Below are 17,970 nucleotides of genomic sequence, written 5' to 3' on the forward strand. Positions count from 1 at the left end.
TGCTCAGTCTTGTGGCTCATTATGTAATGTAACTGATATTTGCACAAAGCAGTGAGGCAGAGTTGAAAGGGAAGGTTTACAAGATGGTAGTGAGTCCTGCTGCGATGTATGGTTAGGATAGGGTGGCACTGGCAAAAAGAGCTGGAGCTGAGCTGGAAGTAGCAGAGTTAAAGATGCCAAGATATTCAATCAAAGTGACAAAAGGCACAGGATTAGCAATGAATATATTGGACAGGTCAGGTCTAGTAGTTTGGAGACACGTGTATAATTCATACTAGGGTGAGAAATGCAGTCCATGGAAGAAATATGAACAACACTCCTTAGCAAGAAAGTCAGAATAAGTATTAAGTAAGTATAAGTATAATAATAATAAGTATTAAGTAAGTAAGTGTGGCGAAATGATTGATTGATCTCACCTATTAGTTCATTGAGATGTTGAGATCTTGTACTGGTTGTTTACACATGGCAACAATATTGAATATAACATTTGTGTATTTGCATGGAGACTAAACACACCTTACTCTGTTTCTGTAATTACAGTTTTACTAAAGAATGAAAGTATTTTCAAATGCCAATCAGTAAGGCTCTGAAGAATACGACACAGTCTCCTGAGTGTTTACTCAAGTCATTTAATATTTAGCTCTCTGCATAAGCGGGATAGAGACATTCAGCTGAGGGCAGAAGAATTTATTCGAAAATGTACCTGAAAACTTCATCCCCATGCATTGCTCATTGTCTCTGTAGTTGTTAGGCTCCTTCTGAAACCAGCTCGATCCAAAACCAGTAACCCTCCTTAAAAACAGAATAATACAATAAATAGATTTTTACTCTCAGATCATAAATAGATGTATATCCAAACGATGTTCTCAAAGTAAATATTCATGGGAAGATTCTTTTTAACTGTCAGACTTTGTACAGTAAAAACTAAAATATCTGCCAATCCATGTTCGCTCACTTGCTTTAGTGGCATCAAATATCACCGTCTGTGCCATCATTGCACAGAGCAGGGAAGACGCAGTCAGCAGCTTCATGATGATATTTAGTATCTCTGTAAGAAACAGATGAAATAGGTAACTGGCAGTTACTGGCTGAAAGAATAGAAGATCTTCAGCATATTTGTAACACACCTGTCGTAGAATATTGTCTCATCTTTTAAGCATCAACTTGTAGCTTCTGACTTCCAGAGTGGAGACCGGTGATTATATACACTTTCCTGTATTTACATCTTATTACAGACACACTGAAAATACACTGAAGCATGTTTTGATTCCATGCTTCACTGCCCCAGTGTTTACCAACCTTGCATAATTTTCTCCACCCAGCTTGAATTTCATGGCTATTTAAATTAAAAAACATTTGTGCTCTGGGGAAAAAAAAATATTGTGCCATTAAATACAATTCATCACAATTAATAAATTACAAAGCCTCCAATTAATAAGAATGTTTTTTTTAATCGAGCCCCACCCCTAACTTATATATTTGTGTTCTCTTTCTGGAATGCTCCTTGAGGAAAGAAGCAGCATGTGAATGAAACCAGAGCTGGATTTTCCTCTGCTTTCAATTAGGCTCATTTGCTCATCTTTATTTTGTAGGTAGGTTAAAGTGTAGCTACCTTTTGAAGTAAAATAAAAAGTCTGAAAAATGAACTGAAAGAAACTGAGCATCCATGAGTCTTGAATTCCATTAAAGTTAAAACAACATGAGTAATATCAGGCCAGTATGTTGGATGAAGACCCTGACAATAGGACCCCCAATGATTCCTGTTGATCAGCACATTGTAATAGTGGGGAGAAAAAAATAACCAAGCAGAACAGACTCATGGTCCTATGTACATCTACCAGGTGGTATTACAAGAGTGGACCCATACGGTAAAAAAAATACATTTTTCCTGGCCAAAATATATTTCAAATATATGGTAAATATATTTTGTATTTGTGATGCTCAAAACAAATTAAATTAAATTAAAATAAAATATATATTTCTTTCAAACCAAAATACATTTCAAAAGATATTTACGTTGAAGAAAATACATTTCCAACCTTACAGTTGAATGTATATCAAAGTATCCCTTATTTAAAATGTATTTAGTGCAATAATAATAATAAAAGTAACAACATCTGCATCTCATTGCATCTGCAAAAACAGCTGGATTCAAACAAAACAGTGTCAGAGGTCTAGCAAGAATTAGGTTATTTATTCATTTTGTCACGGTCTTTCCGGGGCAAGCCGTGTGGTAATTATTTAGGACCCGGAAGCGGCAGCTCTGGTGCAGGTGAGTATTTATTTACAAAAGAAAATACAACAGAAATGGCGCGGGTGAAGCTGTAACAGAAAACCTAAACTGGGCAAACTAACAAAACAAACCAGAACAAAGATGCAGGGAGGTCCGGGGAAATATACACAGAGAGATGGATGGAGAGACGCAGGGAGACCGAGGGGAAACAACACAGACGAACCAGCAACGACTAAGACAGAAGACACGACTTAAAAACACTCAGAGAACACAGGGAGATTACACACAGGTGGGGGACACAGCTGGGAGTGATTAACGTGACGAGACTAGGGAGGCAAACTGAAAACACTCACATAAGACGCAGACCTTCACAATAAAACAGGAAACACACACACGCAAAGACACAGACTAGAAAACGCGGACTTAACACAGGAATAGATGGGCAGAACAGAATAACACTAAACAGAAGGAACAACAGAACCAAAATCACTAATAGAAAACACAAAACGCTGGGTCAACAGGACCCAGGATCATGACACATTTGCTTACAGTATTTCACATTACACAATATTAGCATTCACTTGACTTTGAAATTATCTGTCAGTGATACAGTACACAAAATATAACAACTGCTATATACACTTTAGTTTTTGGCAATATATACAATATAGTACTTAAAGAAACAGTCCACTTTTTTGGAAATAGGCTCATTCTCCATCTCCCTCAGAGTTAAAAAGTTGAGTTTGACCATTAAGTCTTTGGTCATTTTTCAACTCGATGCTCACGGTCCCTTCGGATTCAATGATGTATGCTAAGCTATGTTAAAAGTGTTATCACCATACAAATCGGCTGTATGGATTCCAAAATGGTCAGACTCAACGTATTAACTCTGAGGGAGTGTTCCTTTAATGATGCAATATAATATTGCACTTAATGACTTAATGTAATGTATATCTGATGTTTTGCCATTTAATGTTTAATTATGTATGTTTTTTAATGAACTGGTTTAAAATCACTTCAGAAAAATACCACATGGCACTGAAGAAAATCATGTTTTCTCTTATTTAACCTCATTTAAGGAATTAACACTGATTAATGCTTCTAAAAATGTAATTAACTTTTAATTTTTCAGTGTGAATGATCAGACATTTGCATTTGATCTCTGCAGCAAGAATACCTGTAAGATGTCCAAGACGTTTTGATACTGGTTCAAAATAACTTGGATTTGAGGCACAGAGACTATGCTTTGCTCGTTCATAGACTCTTCCGATGGCATAACACGTCTCTCCACTTTCATTTTGACATATTACAAATCGTTTAAAGTTAAAGAAATTTTGATCATCATCATTCAACATAACAGTGAATGAATGACGTTTGAGTACACGACTGTAATCTTCTAAGTGAAACACCTCACCATCTGTAATGATTCGTTGAAAGTACTTTACTCTGCTCCTTTGTACCCCATAACGACTCAGTGCCATATAGTCATCCCTCCTAATTAATCGCACTTTAGGATGATTAAGTGCAGTGATACCATGTGTGTGAGTTACATGTTTTAACTGTTTAGGTCTTGTTAGAGATTCAAATATCTCCTTGCATTCATTTGAGGCATCTTTCAGTAAAGTCTGGCCATAAAATGGTAAGGCCTTCTGTAGCCAGAACATTTTTACAATCTGTAATGCAACCCCTTGAGTGCTTTTGATCATGTCTAGTAGTTTAGCATTGTAAGACTCAAACACAAAGGCGGAATGAGCCCACAAAGGCCCCCAGTTAACTACAGTTCTTGGTAAATGGAGGCAAAGATGGACATTATAAGACAGATTAGCTTCCCCATAGAATACCTCCATGTCTTTCACAAAATCTGTTAGAAGTGCTTCAGACTCAGTAATCTGCTGTCTAGTTATATTTTCGCCCAACAGAAGGGATACTCCCTTGACTAGTTTAGACCAGTGATTCAGTAGTGGTTCTGGCAAGACACCTTTTAGTACAGGTAAGCTATAATAAAAGAGCCACATCTACCAATTGTGCTTTGGCTGTCTGTGTTGGGGCGTGGTCTGCGGTGCCGTGCCGACGCACCTGCAAGGCATCCGCAATCACGCCCGCCGTGTTAAAACACGGGGACTCAGGGGTTGGCGTGGGGTTGTGGTGGTGTGATGCAAATATTAAATAAAGATGGCTCAAATCATGGATCTGTGGTCCTGTCGTGCCTTAATTCCACCACATTGGTGCCGAAACCCAGGAGGCGGCAAGACGGGCCCACAACAGAGCCAGGGAAGGGAGGAGCTGTCCCAGATGATGGCTGAGACGGCGGCTATCCAGCGGGAGCAGGCGGCGGAGGTGCGTCGCCAGCAGGAAGAGCTGCGGGACCAGACCGAGCGCCACCTGAAAAGGATTGGAGATCTGGCGGCGCTGCTCTGGGCCTGGGCGCCACCCCCACAGGGGTGTCCCCACGGTGGTGAAGCAGTGGAGGCACTTCAGCAACCGGAGGTGGTAGACGAGGGGCGCAGCGGTCCGCTCCGGCCGGAGGAGGAAGAGCAGCCGGGTGAAGGGCTGCTCCTGCCGGGAGCGGTGGAGGAACCGCTCCAGTCGGAGGCGGCGCACGAGGCACGCGAGGGTCTACACCTGCCGGAGGTAGAGGAGCCGCTGCAGGAAGGGCTGCTTCAGCCGGGAGCGGCGCTCCAACCGGAGGCGGCGGACAAGGCGCGCGAGGGTCTGCGCCGGCCGGAGGAAGAGGAGCCGCGCGAAGGTCTGCTTCTGTCGGGAGCGGTGGAGAAGCTGCTCCAGCTGAAGGCAGCGGACGTGGTACGTGAGGGTCTACACCTGCCGGAGGGAGAGGAGCCGCTCCACCCAGAGGTGGGCGAGAGGGGCTGTGCCTGCTAGAGGCGGAGGCGCAGCGCGGGGAGCCGTTTCAAACGGGAGCGGTGGTGGAGCAGCTGTGCGAGGAGACGGAGGTCCCTGGTCCAGGGCAGCCTGCGCAGCCGGAGTTGGAGGCAGAGGAGGACAGCGGGACAGCGCGGGACAGCCCCGCTAAGCCGGGGGTCGGCGGGCTGGCCAGTCCAGCCTTGCTGCCACCAGTCGATTCTGTGCGCCTGACGTCTGCCTAGCCGCCTGTGTGCAGGAGCTCACGGCCATGCCTGTGGGGCTGTGTCCGCTTGCTACGCGGCCGCCCTCCGGACCAGCTTCGCCGTCGCCGCTGGATGCGCGGGCGGCCACCAGAATGGACGCTCCCCCGTCGCTTGGCCAGGGGCTGGGGGCGCCGATGTTTTGGGCCGAGTCTCGCCCCAGTTCGCGGGGGGGGGGGGGGGGGGAGTAGTACAGCTTCTGTCCTTTTGTGATAGCTTTCACTCTCTCAAAACAAGTGTAATGTTTGTGAAATGCTGACTGTTCCTTATTGAAATATCAGATTTTGTTTCTGTTACTAGGTCATACTTTGTATTTATTGAGGGTGTAAAATCATATTGGATATATATGGACTACGTAATGTTAGGAAATAATGGATGTTACGTAGTTTGAAGAAAACCAACGATTTTTGGGAAAAGCCTAAAAATCATTGTCAAAAAATGATGCAACAGGAAAGTCAATTTTGGAAAGGTTAACATAAAATAATGTTGATAACCAAACAGTTGCTGATCCCCATTGACATCATATGGACATAGTATAAAATAACAATACTATGGAAGTCAGTAGGGACAAGAAACTGGGTACCAACATTCTTGAAAATATCTGCTTTTGTGTTCAACAGAACAAATTAACAGGTTTAGAACAACTTGAGGGTGATGATTACCAAAATAAAGTTTTATTCCTTTTATCTTATTATCCATTTTATCTTATCCCTTAGCATTTAATTACTTCAGTTATACCAAATAATAAATGACCATCTTATTGGTCTCTTTTTAAGGTTAGTGTTGGAATACAAACATTTTGGGTTAACTGTAATGAAAACACATTTAATGCATAAACCTAAATTGAATTTATTATGAATATTGGACTATAGATTTGTCGAAATAAGTACACAATAGTTAGTTGAATTTTCAAGTCAAGAAATGAAATCAAAAATATCATGACATTTCTAAACGTATTATTTTTTTAAAGAATATTCATGTATTAGTGCATTGAACAAGAAAAAAATAAAACAAGTAATCATTGTACTAATTATGATTTTTACGGTAATTCCTACTTTCTACTGCAATCATATATTCTTACAGAATTTATCATGAAAGAAAGCACTAAGCATTCATTTTGAGAGTTAATCTTGGACAGTGTGGTGGAATTAAGGCACGACGGGACCACAGATCCATGTTTTGAGCCATCTTTATTTAATATTTGCATCACACCACCACAACCCCACACCAACCCCTGAGTCCCCTTGTTTTAACACGGCGGGCGTGATTGCGGATGCCGTGCAGGTGCGTCTGCACGGCACCACAGACCACGCCCCACCACACACCCCCATCGCCCGATTGAGGCCGGGGAGCAATCTTGCACACAAAACAAAAAAGAGACAAAATCAAATAAAAACTTGAAAATGCTACAAACAACAATAAGCATAAGAAAACTGTAAAAAAAAAAAAAAAAAAACCTGTTGAATTTTAGTGGTATTTGATGAGGGTGTTGACTGAGGATCCACCCATCTCTAAAGAAACAACAGTTTCATGTGATGGTGCCAACAGTGTTTTTTTAATGGGAGTTGGTACAGTAGCACATGAGGAAGTGAGTCTGTGGCTGATACAGTGACTTTGTAAACACTCTCATATTACAGCAAATATTATAATGATACTTCTCTCATGACAACTTGCCATCTACAACTAACTATTTTCCCATAAAGGTGAAGATGGTCTCCAGAGCTGGCATATTCATGACCTTTCTTTTTAAGGTGTAAACTGTAGTAGGATAAATGATACATTTTCTCACAATCAGCTTCTTGTATGGACTTACAAATATTTACAAATACAAACACATTTTCAGTTTTTGCAGTTGATGTTAAAATCATTCAATCCAAGCTGTAACTTGCTTGGTGCATCACAATGACCAAGCCATGTTATGCTATGTGTAAATGATGCTTTTCTTTGAGTTGCTGCAATGAAACTTTGTCAAATCAAATCGTATCAAATCTGATTTGTTCGTTTCCTTTTTTTTAAACTGTCTATTTTATGGCTGTCCAAAGTTCTTTATTGATCTGTTACCCATTTTAGGTATTTTGTTTTTTATAGAAATACTCCGATATCACCATGAAGCACTTGGGTGTGACACTGAGACCAGTGGAGAAACATACATGGGAACAAGACTGACTGGGAGATAGAAAGAGAACACCGAATGCAGAGACAAGACTAAATGGAAGGGATAAGGCTGACTCAACATGGGGCATGGAAACTCCCCTGTTCCGTGCTCCATGATAACAGAAACCTACAGACTAGAAAACAAAACTAAGAAGACCTAAGAAAACAAATATAAACAGAGGGATCACAACTGTAAACCAAAACGAGGAACAGAACCTTAACCATAGAACATTAAACAACCCAGAATCAAAAGTCCAAACACATTTACACTGGGCCAAAGACCCAGGAGCGTGACATCTTTGTTGACCAGTAGTCAATAAATGAAATTAAACATCCATGAAATTCAAGCTGGGTGGAGAGAATTGCGTGAGGTTGGTAAAGACAGGAGTAGTGAAGCATGGAATCAAAACATACTCTGTATTTCTAGTGCATTTCTTCCTGGTATTGAAATGTAAATATAAGAAAGTGTATATAAGTGCTCATCTCTACACTGGAGAGGTTAAACTACAGGCTGACACTTGAAAGAGGAGAAGACATTCTACAGACAGGTATGTTACAAATACGCTGAGGATCTTCTATCCTTTCTATATCAAACTGCTAATCACTTTTGTTAATGTGTTTCTTACAGAGACACTAAATATCATCATGAAGCTGCTGATTGCATCTGCACTTCTCTGTGCAATGATGGCTCTGACCACTGCTCAGGGTAAGTATAAAAGTATGTTACTAGTATCATACTGAATGTTGTGCATGTCAATGGGCTATATACAGCTGTCCAAATAATAAGATCTATTTTTAAATACATGTTTTTAAAAATAGAAATCTAAAGGAAGAAAATGACACATTTTCCAGTTGAAATTTGTTGAAAAGTAAAACTATTACCAATAAAACACAAGTTAATGACCATAAATATAATTATTCCAGTAAAGGGGGAATTGAGTCAGCATTTTGTCACATAATATGTTTGCTTTGTCTTCAGATGAGTGCTATGTTCTCAAGAAGTCCTCATGTCCCGGTGGTTGGACTGAGTACAACAACAAATGTTACTTCTATGTTTCTACACCCTTACCCTGGGGTGATGCTCAGGTAATAACATCAGGACTCACCAGTTACTGTGACTGTGTTTCTTTGATTCTTTAATATTTGGATAAGACCTTATAATAATAATTTTTTTAATATTATATTAAACACTTTTATATTGACAATTATTAAAATTTTATCAAAGCCAATGTACTGTTAAAATTTGTCTAAAATTATAATAGTATGTATTGATCATTGTTAATGTTATCATTTATTGAATTTTAATAATGCTATCATTTGTTCTAATATGTATGTATGTCATATATGGCTTTACTTTTTAACAAGCAAACAGTAACAATATATTAGTAAACAAGAAATACAAACAAAGAAGCAAACAAACTAAAGTCTCCAGTTTCACGTTCCTACAATTTATGCCATGGATAAATCACCTGTCAGTTTTTGCTTTGATTAAAACCAGTTCTTATATGTACTGTGAAATATGCATCCAAGCTTATAATAGTAAATATTATTTTTTTTAATTTATAAAAATAATGCTAATTATTGCAGTAAATGGTTTAAGCCACCAACAATAACTGCATGAAATAATTCTGAATAATAAATGATTGTAAATGTATTAATCATTAGTCCTTTCAGTATAATAATTATTAAAAAGCATTACTTTTTATTACTTGTTGAATGGTAAGCTATTAATAAAAGGTCAGATAATTAAAATCAATAATTTTGTCAGTCAATGTAAATATTTCTTAGTATGTTTTATTATTATTTGTATGTTTGTGGTGGTGTAATCATGAAGCTTGTTTTATAAATCTTCTGTAACTCTTCTGTCTTTTTGTTTACTGTAGAGACACTGTCAGTCCATGAATGCAAACCTTGCATCTGTACAGAGCCTTGAGGAATACCAGCTGATTCAGAGGGTGATATTTAATGGGAGTAGAGCTAATGGACGAACATGGATTGGTGGTACTGATGGTCAACAGGTATGCCAGTCTGCCAGTTAAAACATAAATCTATCCATTGGATATTTTACTTATTTTTCACTCTTATCTTTTTTTTCGATTGCCAAATAATATATCTTGTTTCATATATTTGATGTCTTCAGTTTGTATCTACAATGTCGGTAGTAGTGAAAGTAAAGACAAACCAATAAATGAGAAGGTGTGTCCAAACTTGGTAGTCGATGTATAATGTTAAAGTGTAGTTTCGTTAAAAAACGATTTCTTATTTTTAACTTTTTTCTGTTCTGTAGGAGGGTTACTGGTTTTGGATCGATGGAACACGTTTCCAATACGCAAACTGGTGTCAGGGGGAGCCTAACAACTGGGGGGGCAACGAGCAATGCATAGAAATGAATTTTACAGGTATAATATTGTACATAATATATACAAGTGCTATTGTCATTATACATAAAACAAAAAAAAAACAAAAAACATTTTACTCATATATTCTATATTTTTGTGTCCATGCAACAAAAATTTCGGTTAAAGTTGATTTTTGGTGCTTACAGGAGACCTGTGTATGAATGATATGTCTTGCCAGCACCGAGACCCTTCTGTCTGCATTAAGAGTAAGTCATGATTCCTGGGCTGACATGAAGGGACGTCATCTGAAAAAGAAAGAAATCGTCTCATATATCACTCAAAATATCTGTTTTCACATCTTTACCTTTCTCTTTTGCTGTAACGATGCATAAGGAATGAAGCGACAAGTGACATAAAATAGTGTGATTGTGTCTTTTAAAAGGAGCAATTGAAATGTGTAATGGAAAGAACGCTTTTAGCAAAAACTTAAAAACAAAACTTTTTTTCTCTTCTGCATCATTAAACTATTAAGCATTGAATCAAACTGGTCTGTGAGTATCTGTGTTTTTGTGTAACATTATGTAAGCTTTCAGTTCAGTTTTTAAACACTCACTGATTAGATTAACTCACTGATAGATTAACCCACGTATAAATCTGCTTGAAATTACACTATTTTCTCTTGAAATTACTTTAATATTTTTAATCTGATGCTGTTTGCTTCTGTGTCCTCCATCTAATTCCTGCTTTTGATGGCATGAGCACACACGAGCATACAATTAGACACACACACACACACACACAAAAAAAACACACACATGATGAGGTCTCTTTAAATAAGTCTCCCCTCCTTTGCTTCCCTCTTCCCAAAATTTTTATTTCAGCTAATAGTGCTAAATTTCAGAAATAACCAAATATTTTGCTAAATCTTTTGTACATTGTCATAATTGCTAAGATACAACCTTGCACCCTTTTCACAAACCTCTAAACACAAACTGAACTTTTTTTCACAAAACCTCTGCAAATACATAATAAAACCATGCTGGGTTACTTTTCTAACTACTTCTGGGTAAAAGCCGTAGGTTTGTTAGTTTAAATGTTGGTTTAAAAGTCGTGACTCAAGAGTTGGGTTGGCGATGTGCTGGGTTCTTTAATTAACTCCCTGGCTTGAATAATTCTATTGGGTCATAGGTTCGCTAGCTTTGATCAAATATTGGGCCAAAATTTTACCCAACTGTTTGTGTAGAAGATACGCTTCAGAAGAAGCCACATTATTCTTCTGAAACTGCCATTTTCAACTAGACTGTGACCTGATCAGATATCACTGATTTCTCCTCTACTATGAAATAAAACATGGTAAGCAAAAAGTGAATTCCAACACTCTAAAAATCACTGGGTTATTTTTGATAATTACACTTTACTGGTATATTCTAGAACTTTACTTACTGATTAAAGGCCTTTTTTACAGACAACACGAGCTAGCTCGTAATGAAGAAAGATAAAATTATTTCTACTTAAAAATGCTTGATAATGTCTTTTAAACTTATTATTTGAAATGAGGCTGAGGTTGCTCTGTTTGACAAATTATCTAGAGATTACTACATCTAGAACATTTTTTGGTTTTGCATCTTTTGTTGAATAGATGAATCTCAGGACATGAATCAAATATGACCAAATTAACGAGGGCTCATTTAGCTATGATGGAAGCATAAAATGTTGCTCATTAAGGTGTATGAAATGATCTGAGAGGGAGAGTCCCTCTTGCCACTTGTAATGTTGGGTTGTGTTCAGTGGTTGAGAATAGCCGGTAGAAACCTTAGCAGGATAGTAGGAAGGATACACGATCATACTGGTACTGGCAATTCCACAGCGTATCCTCTAATGCACATTCTCTTCATCAACCACACAAGGCCTTGCAGGAAGTCTCCTCTCTTCAGGAACTCACTCTGCAGGAGGGGGAGATACAGGAGAGGTGGAGGAAGATCTCAGCCTGGGCGTCTATTGTCTTGTGTAGTCTGGAAGATGAGTGGATGACGGGGTGGGTGCAGTTTTCTCTGTGGTGGGGTCGGGTGGGCTGTCCTGGGCTCTGCGGGGCCAGGCGGCGCTGCCGAACTAGGGCCCCCCTTTCCCTGGCGGGTTGCAGAGTATGGGGGTGCCTACTGGGGTCAGCGGGGGAGCTGGCCACAGGGAGGGGTCACTTGCCCCTCCCTTCCTTCCTTCACCATCTCCAGCTGCCTCCCTTTTCCCGCTCCACCACAATCACCCACACATCCCCCCCTCTGTCCCCTTCTGGCTGCTTGTGCCTCAATTTTATCCCACAACTTAGACATTCACATTACTCACACTCTCACTACACATACATATAGGATCTTGGGGGTGGGCACGCTACACTGTACCCAAAAGACCATCAGGGTGTACAACCTCACCCCTGGCGTCATTGCCCACCTCTCAATTTTAAATACATGTAGACATCGACGGCTATCAGGAGGGGCTATGCGCTTACCTGCTGCTCTCTGGCAGGTAGCTCCATGCCCTCCTGGGTTTTAAACGCACCTTAGAACACACATGCATCAACACTACATATGAGCGAGCCGAGGGAGGTTTGGAGTCTTCACACCCCCCCGTTCTATCGTGGGTGGGGTGCCCTCGGCCTCTCGGCCTGGGGCTCGGTCACTCTGGCACAGCTGGCTGTCGGCGGAGCTCACGGGCACGTCACTGCAACCCCCCCTGGCTTCTGCTCCGCGGCTGCTGAGTGACCCCTCATCTGGGACTCTCCTCAGCTCTTTCTGGGACAGTGGCACAGCTGCCCCTCTGTTGGTCTTCCTTGGTCTCTTGTGTTCTGGGGGCCTCTGGATGTCTGGAGTCTTGATCTCCTCCATACCTGCTTCATGCCCTGGAGGACGGGGCTGTGGGTCCCCACACCCTCTAGCAGATCATTACATGAAGGAACCTTTTAAAAACAAGCGCGTCCATGCTCATAGGTGTACACACGGGTGCTCACACACACAAACTACACCCTTTTTGGCTCCTACCTCAAAGCACACTGTGTGCTGTCGATATTACGTGCTGCACAATAATGTTTAATATTTAATATTTACTGTTATATTCCCATATATCATCGTGATGTTGTTTATTGTATTGCTCTCGTTTTCTTCTGCTTGTTTTCCTTTTTCTTTCTCAACAGGTGATCCAGGTGATTGATATATGTATTTTTTTGTCTGCTTATTTAGTTGGTTTTTGGTTTTTTGCCCTTTATCCCCGTCCCTTTTCCAAAATGTCAGGAGTAGTTTGTCATTACGACAAGTGTTTGTGAACTAAAAATCAAGAATGTGGGATACTGTTTGTCTGTGATTTGAAGAGCCCAGCGCGTGCTCTCGATGCAGGGAAAGGAAGGGAAAACCAATTTTGCAGGGGAGACCTACCTCGACACTTGTGCAGGTGAAACCAAAGGGAAGATTTGCTTCACCATATTTTCTAGTCTTTGGCTTGGAATGAAGTTGGTTTGGAAACATATTCAGCGATGCTTCATCTTGCGTTTCTGTAGGCGCCCTGTGCTAGCAGTGTCCAAGCCTTTTTGTCCCCCCCCCCTTTTCATCATGCCCCCCCCCCCCCCCCTCCCGTCATGGCTCTGCGCCCCCCCCTAAGGGGCAGGCATCACACTTTGGGAAGGTCTGCACTAGGCAATGAGGCAATTTAAATAAACAAAAAAACAAACAACTAATATATTCAAATAACACAAGAACACTAATAGAACACTAATCATCTCACAGGCAGCAACTCAAAAACAGAGATTCAAAAGGCACCGGCACAAAGGCAGAGGCAGGAGGGACAAACTACACAGTCTGTTCAAACCAAAGATTCCTCCACAACTGAAGAATCCTCACTGTCCGTACATACATCTGTGGGGATCGGTAGTCGCCAGCGCCAGGCCGTTACAATGGTGAGGTCTATCCTGAGAACAGAACACGAGCAGCATGTAATGGCTGCCACGCTATACTCACACACACCCCTAGGAGACTCCCTCCCTAGTGGTGCTATAAAACAATAAGGGTTGTTACACCAGGTAAAAGCAGGCAGTCACATCAGTGGTCCACTGCGTCTGAGGATGCAGCAGCAGCCAATGGTGTGTGCGGACTGGCACACTGCAATCTGCATGAAGTTTGGCGGGCATAGGTCCCTGGCCAGCCAATCACCTGTGATTCCTGGCATACTCCTTTCCATACAGGAAGGCGGACCGACATGAGGCCGGAAGTGGCTGATGCCTCACTTCTTTGGAGTGATTCAATATTTGTTTTTGTTTGTTCAGTTCACTTCAGATATAAAATACATAACTGTTTTGCTACAAATTTAGCTGGACATCATAAAGGACACTGAGGTGCTTTTCTTCTGTTCACCATAACAGAAATGTGAGTAGTTCTCAGAACCATTATGGCACAGAGAGGTTCAGACACAGGCTGTATCCCAATTCAGGGTCTGCAGCCTTAAAGTACGCAGCCTCAACGGTCCTCAAGGGCCGCATACTCAAAGACCGCTAAGGCCTGAAGTGCGAGGCTTGTGAAATGGGACAGTCTAGCCTCTGTCGCGCTGCCCAGGTCGCCTAGCAACCATGATAGCTGGAAACGTGTGGTTGACAGAAATGAAGGAGAACATATTTTGTTCGTTTGTTTGTTTGTTTCTACACAAGCTTTGTGTGATTTAATAAGTATCTGAGGCTGAGACCACAGGACTGTAAAATATGATTGTTGGGCTTCATTTCTGTACTGAACAGTCATTTAAGATTAGCTAGTAAATAACAATTAGTTAATGTTGTTCATGAGACTAAAGTCAGTGTAAACATGATATGGCCAATATTATAGTTATTGTATTAAGATAAAAGTTACACTGATACTTATTGTTCAAAAGTGGATAGAATTTGCTGAGGTTTTATTGGATCCAGAGCTTCGTTCCCATCAAAGTTTCAGATACCTGCAAGACTACAAACTTTCTTTTTTCAGCGGTAGGACAACAGTTAAATAAACAGAACAGGTCCCAATGATCCATCAGTCATCAGACATTATTTATTCATACATATACATATGACTCAGAGAAAAGCTGTATGTGCGCACTTTAATTTAGTTTGTTATTCTTTTCTTTTTTTTTGTGTGTGTGTGTGTGTGTGGGGGGGGGGGATATTTAGCATTTTATTTTATTGTTTTAAGTACATTTATTTGCAGCTGATATAGTCAAATATAACAATTTGTGCACTGTTTACCCTGGTGTGGTCCTTCCGATGTTTATACCTTGGCTTCCTGCCAATCCTAGATCATCTTATACTGGCCTATTGGGACTTTTCTTGCTAATAAACCTTCAGTAGGGTCACACATCAGTACAGCTTAAATGGGCTCGCTTCTGATTTAATTATTTCCAGTTTTTCCACAAGGTGCCGCTATAGTACATGTTTAACACATGTTTTGCTGGTTGCTACAAGGCCACATAATGTAGAATTTGTGGGGGAGGGTTTGTTTGTTTGTTTTTTGTTTCTAGTTTGAACATTAATATGAGTAAATCAGACTCTCAGGTTTACTGTTACGGATGATTTCTTTTTCTTTTCTTTTTTTTTTTTGAAGGCTTAAACAGTTAGAGCCTTGCTTTCTAGCCAGAGCCTTATTTTTGCATTATTGATATGATATTTTAAGACATCAACCTCAAACATGATGCAAACCTTTTCTTTTTAACTTTTGTTTAAGAACATTAAAGAAAACAAGAATGCCAAAAAAACATAAACATCTTAAATTATTTTAATAATGTAGTAAGATTAAGGCAACCTGATCTCCTTAACAGAATTGATTGTTGATTGCTATACTGAGAGAAGACACCAAGAGTGTAGTAAGATTGAAGGAATTTAAACCACTCAAAGTTAGAGAAAGAACCTTTGTGTGGTTATATCGCAATTTCTACTTTGATACGGTAAGTCACTGAAGAGCAGGCGGTTGTCACTCTGATATTTTGCTTCCCTCTAGTGACATCATTACTCACAGATGCTCAACACTGTTCCTGCTACAGCCACAAACTACCAGACCATGTTTGCCTGGAAGCTTGTAATTCAAAATGAAGGATTTTAGTGGCCATTAAAATATGTTCATAATTTCCAAATAGAAATAAAAATCATGACACAGTGCTCTCCTGTACAAGCTGCCTTTTTTTTTTTTTGGTTAAGAGTATCAGTATTGGTACTGGCATCAACAATACTGCCTCTGTATTTTCTTGGTATCAGATCAATACTAAAATCTATAGTATCACACAGGACTGTTTTTGTGTCTCTTGGCTGACTAAAACACATATGTTTTATAGCAGCCACTATAACTAGGACTTTACACTTTTAATCTGGAGGGCTAAGAAATCTGACCTGTTATCTACACTTTACTGACATCTAGCTAACATTTAACACTGACATTTACTGACATAAATACAATAAAAATACAATATATAAACACATACTGATATGTACTAAAAAGTACATACTTTTAGAAGCATATATAACCCTATGTTCATACATATCCATTAAGATTTGAAGACTGGGTATAAGAATATTGCATGTTTGAACTGAAAATTAGTTATTTCCAGGCTCTACACACACAACTGGGGTCTTTAATCATTCTGCACTTACTGTGTGTGTGTGGTAGAGAGTAAAAATGTGAGATGCTGTGTTTGCTCCAGTAATACGTGGCAGTGACAGAGTTCCTCTGCTTGTGTTTCCAAGAACAGAAAAAGAAACCTGGTGCTGGCGCGACTGGGAACAGGATGCTCTAAAATAAATAAATATTCGTGTATACACTGAAAAAAAGGGATTGGCCAGCTCTTGGATTTACGTAAGCATCTTGCGTGTATTTAACACAATTGCCTCATGCTTTAAAGTTAAGTGTAACTATATAGTGTAGAAACTACATAATATGCAGAGAGGGTAGATTAAATTGTTCATATCATGTTCAAGTGAAGTAAGTCAATAATATAGCAATGTTAAATCCCGCGACACTGCACGGGATTTCAGTCTCGCACTCTTTGGATCGTGATTTCAGGAAGGCATCCATCTCAGTCAAGTCGAGCAGCCACCTCTACTTTTTTTGGTATACCAAAAAAAGTAAATTGGGTGGTTGTTACATTAAAAAAGTCTACCTTGTAATTTGAACACAATAATTTCATGTTTCTATGAACGTAATTAAATCATGTAGGATTTGCATGGAATTCAAAAACTTAATTTGTTCTTGTTGAGATGACATGATACAATCTAGTAAGAGTGGTTAGTTGCTGAACTCATGAAATTCACAAGATCGCACAAGATCTCAAACTGCAGGAAAATCAGTGGAGTTATAAGAGGCAGAGAACTACACACACACCACGTGCATGCTATTGCTATTTATTGTGGATTAACCTGTCGAGGACAAAAACAAAAAAATTCTGCATCAAATACAGGAAATCATAGCTTTCCTGTATTTCCTAGATTGTTGGCATGGTGGTTAGTGCTGTTACTTCACAGTAAGAAGGTCCTGGGTTCAAATCCACATTCTGGCTAGTTTGCAGTGGCTTCTCTCTGGGTATTCTGGTTTCCTCCCACAGTTAAAAATCATGCAGTTATTAGAGTTAGGGTTAACTGGTGGTTCTAAATTACCCGTGAATGTAAGTGCACGTGGTTGTTTGTTTCTATGTGATAGACTGGTCCAGGGTGTACCCTGCCTCGTAACCTATCACTTCAGGGTTATTTCCCAGCCCTCCTGCAACCCGGAGGATGGTAGTCATTGTAAATCCATTCAATTTTTATGGTAACCAGGATCTAGACTTTGTTGAACATTATGTAATATGAAGACAACATGTAGTATTTAAGTGACCAAGTAGTATTGAGGTAAAAGTTATTGAATAGTGTTGAAATAAAATGACAAAATTGTGAAGGATTAAAATATTCCAAGAGCTCAACTTACTCCATCTGAACATGTTTCAATCGTGTTTTATGAACACAAAATGCACAGGTTTACTGAATATGAAAAAGTTGTGTTGATTTAACTCAGTTGTTTAAGTTTCTGCCAAAGCAAAACATTTGTGTGCAACAAATGTCCACTATTGAATCAAGTAAATCCAACATGGCCTTTTTTTC

At 39.8% G+C, this 17,970-nt stretch overlaps 2 protein-coding genes across 3 annotated transcripts in view; both read left to right on the plus strand.

Annotated features, from left to right (window-relative positions):
- Positions 1-17,970, plus strand: part of LOC146522988 (type-2 ice-structuring protein-like) — an 88,443-nt gene that overhangs the window by 66,526 nt on the left and 3,947 nt on the right. The gene's annotated exons all lie outside the window — the stretch shown is intronic.
- Positions 7,907-17,970, plus strand: part of LOC146522992 (ladderlectin-like) — a 40,041-nt gene continuing 29,977 nt past the window's right edge. Inside the window, exons 1-6 of one of the 2 annotated variants that reach the window (XM_085142989.1) lie at positions 7,907-8,057; positions 8,138-8,215; positions 8,489-8,595; positions 9,393-9,527; positions 9,797-9,908; positions 10,055-11,421. In XM_085142989.1, the coding sequence (XP_084999115.1) occupies positions 8,155-8,215; positions 8,489-8,595; positions 9,393-9,527; positions 9,797-9,908; positions 10,055-10,125 (486 nt within the window). In that variant the 5' untranslated portion in view covers positions 7,907-8,057; positions 8,138-8,154 and the 3' untranslated portion in view covers positions 10,126-11,421. Of the gene's footprint in view, positions 8,058-8,137; positions 8,216-8,488; positions 8,596-9,392; positions 9,528-9,796; positions 9,909-10,054; positions 11,422-17,970 lie in introns of those variants that run through there. The other variant, XM_085142998.1, reaches the window with a different exon arrangement.

Source organism: Neolamprologus multifasciatus, chromosome 3 (genome assembly GCF_963576455.1).
Source record: "Neolamprologus multifasciatus chromosome 3, fNeoMul1.2, whole genome shotgun sequence".
Lineage (NCBI taxonomy): Eukaryota > Metazoa > Chordata > Actinopteri > Cichliformes > Cichlidae > Neolamprologus > Neolamprologus multifasciatus.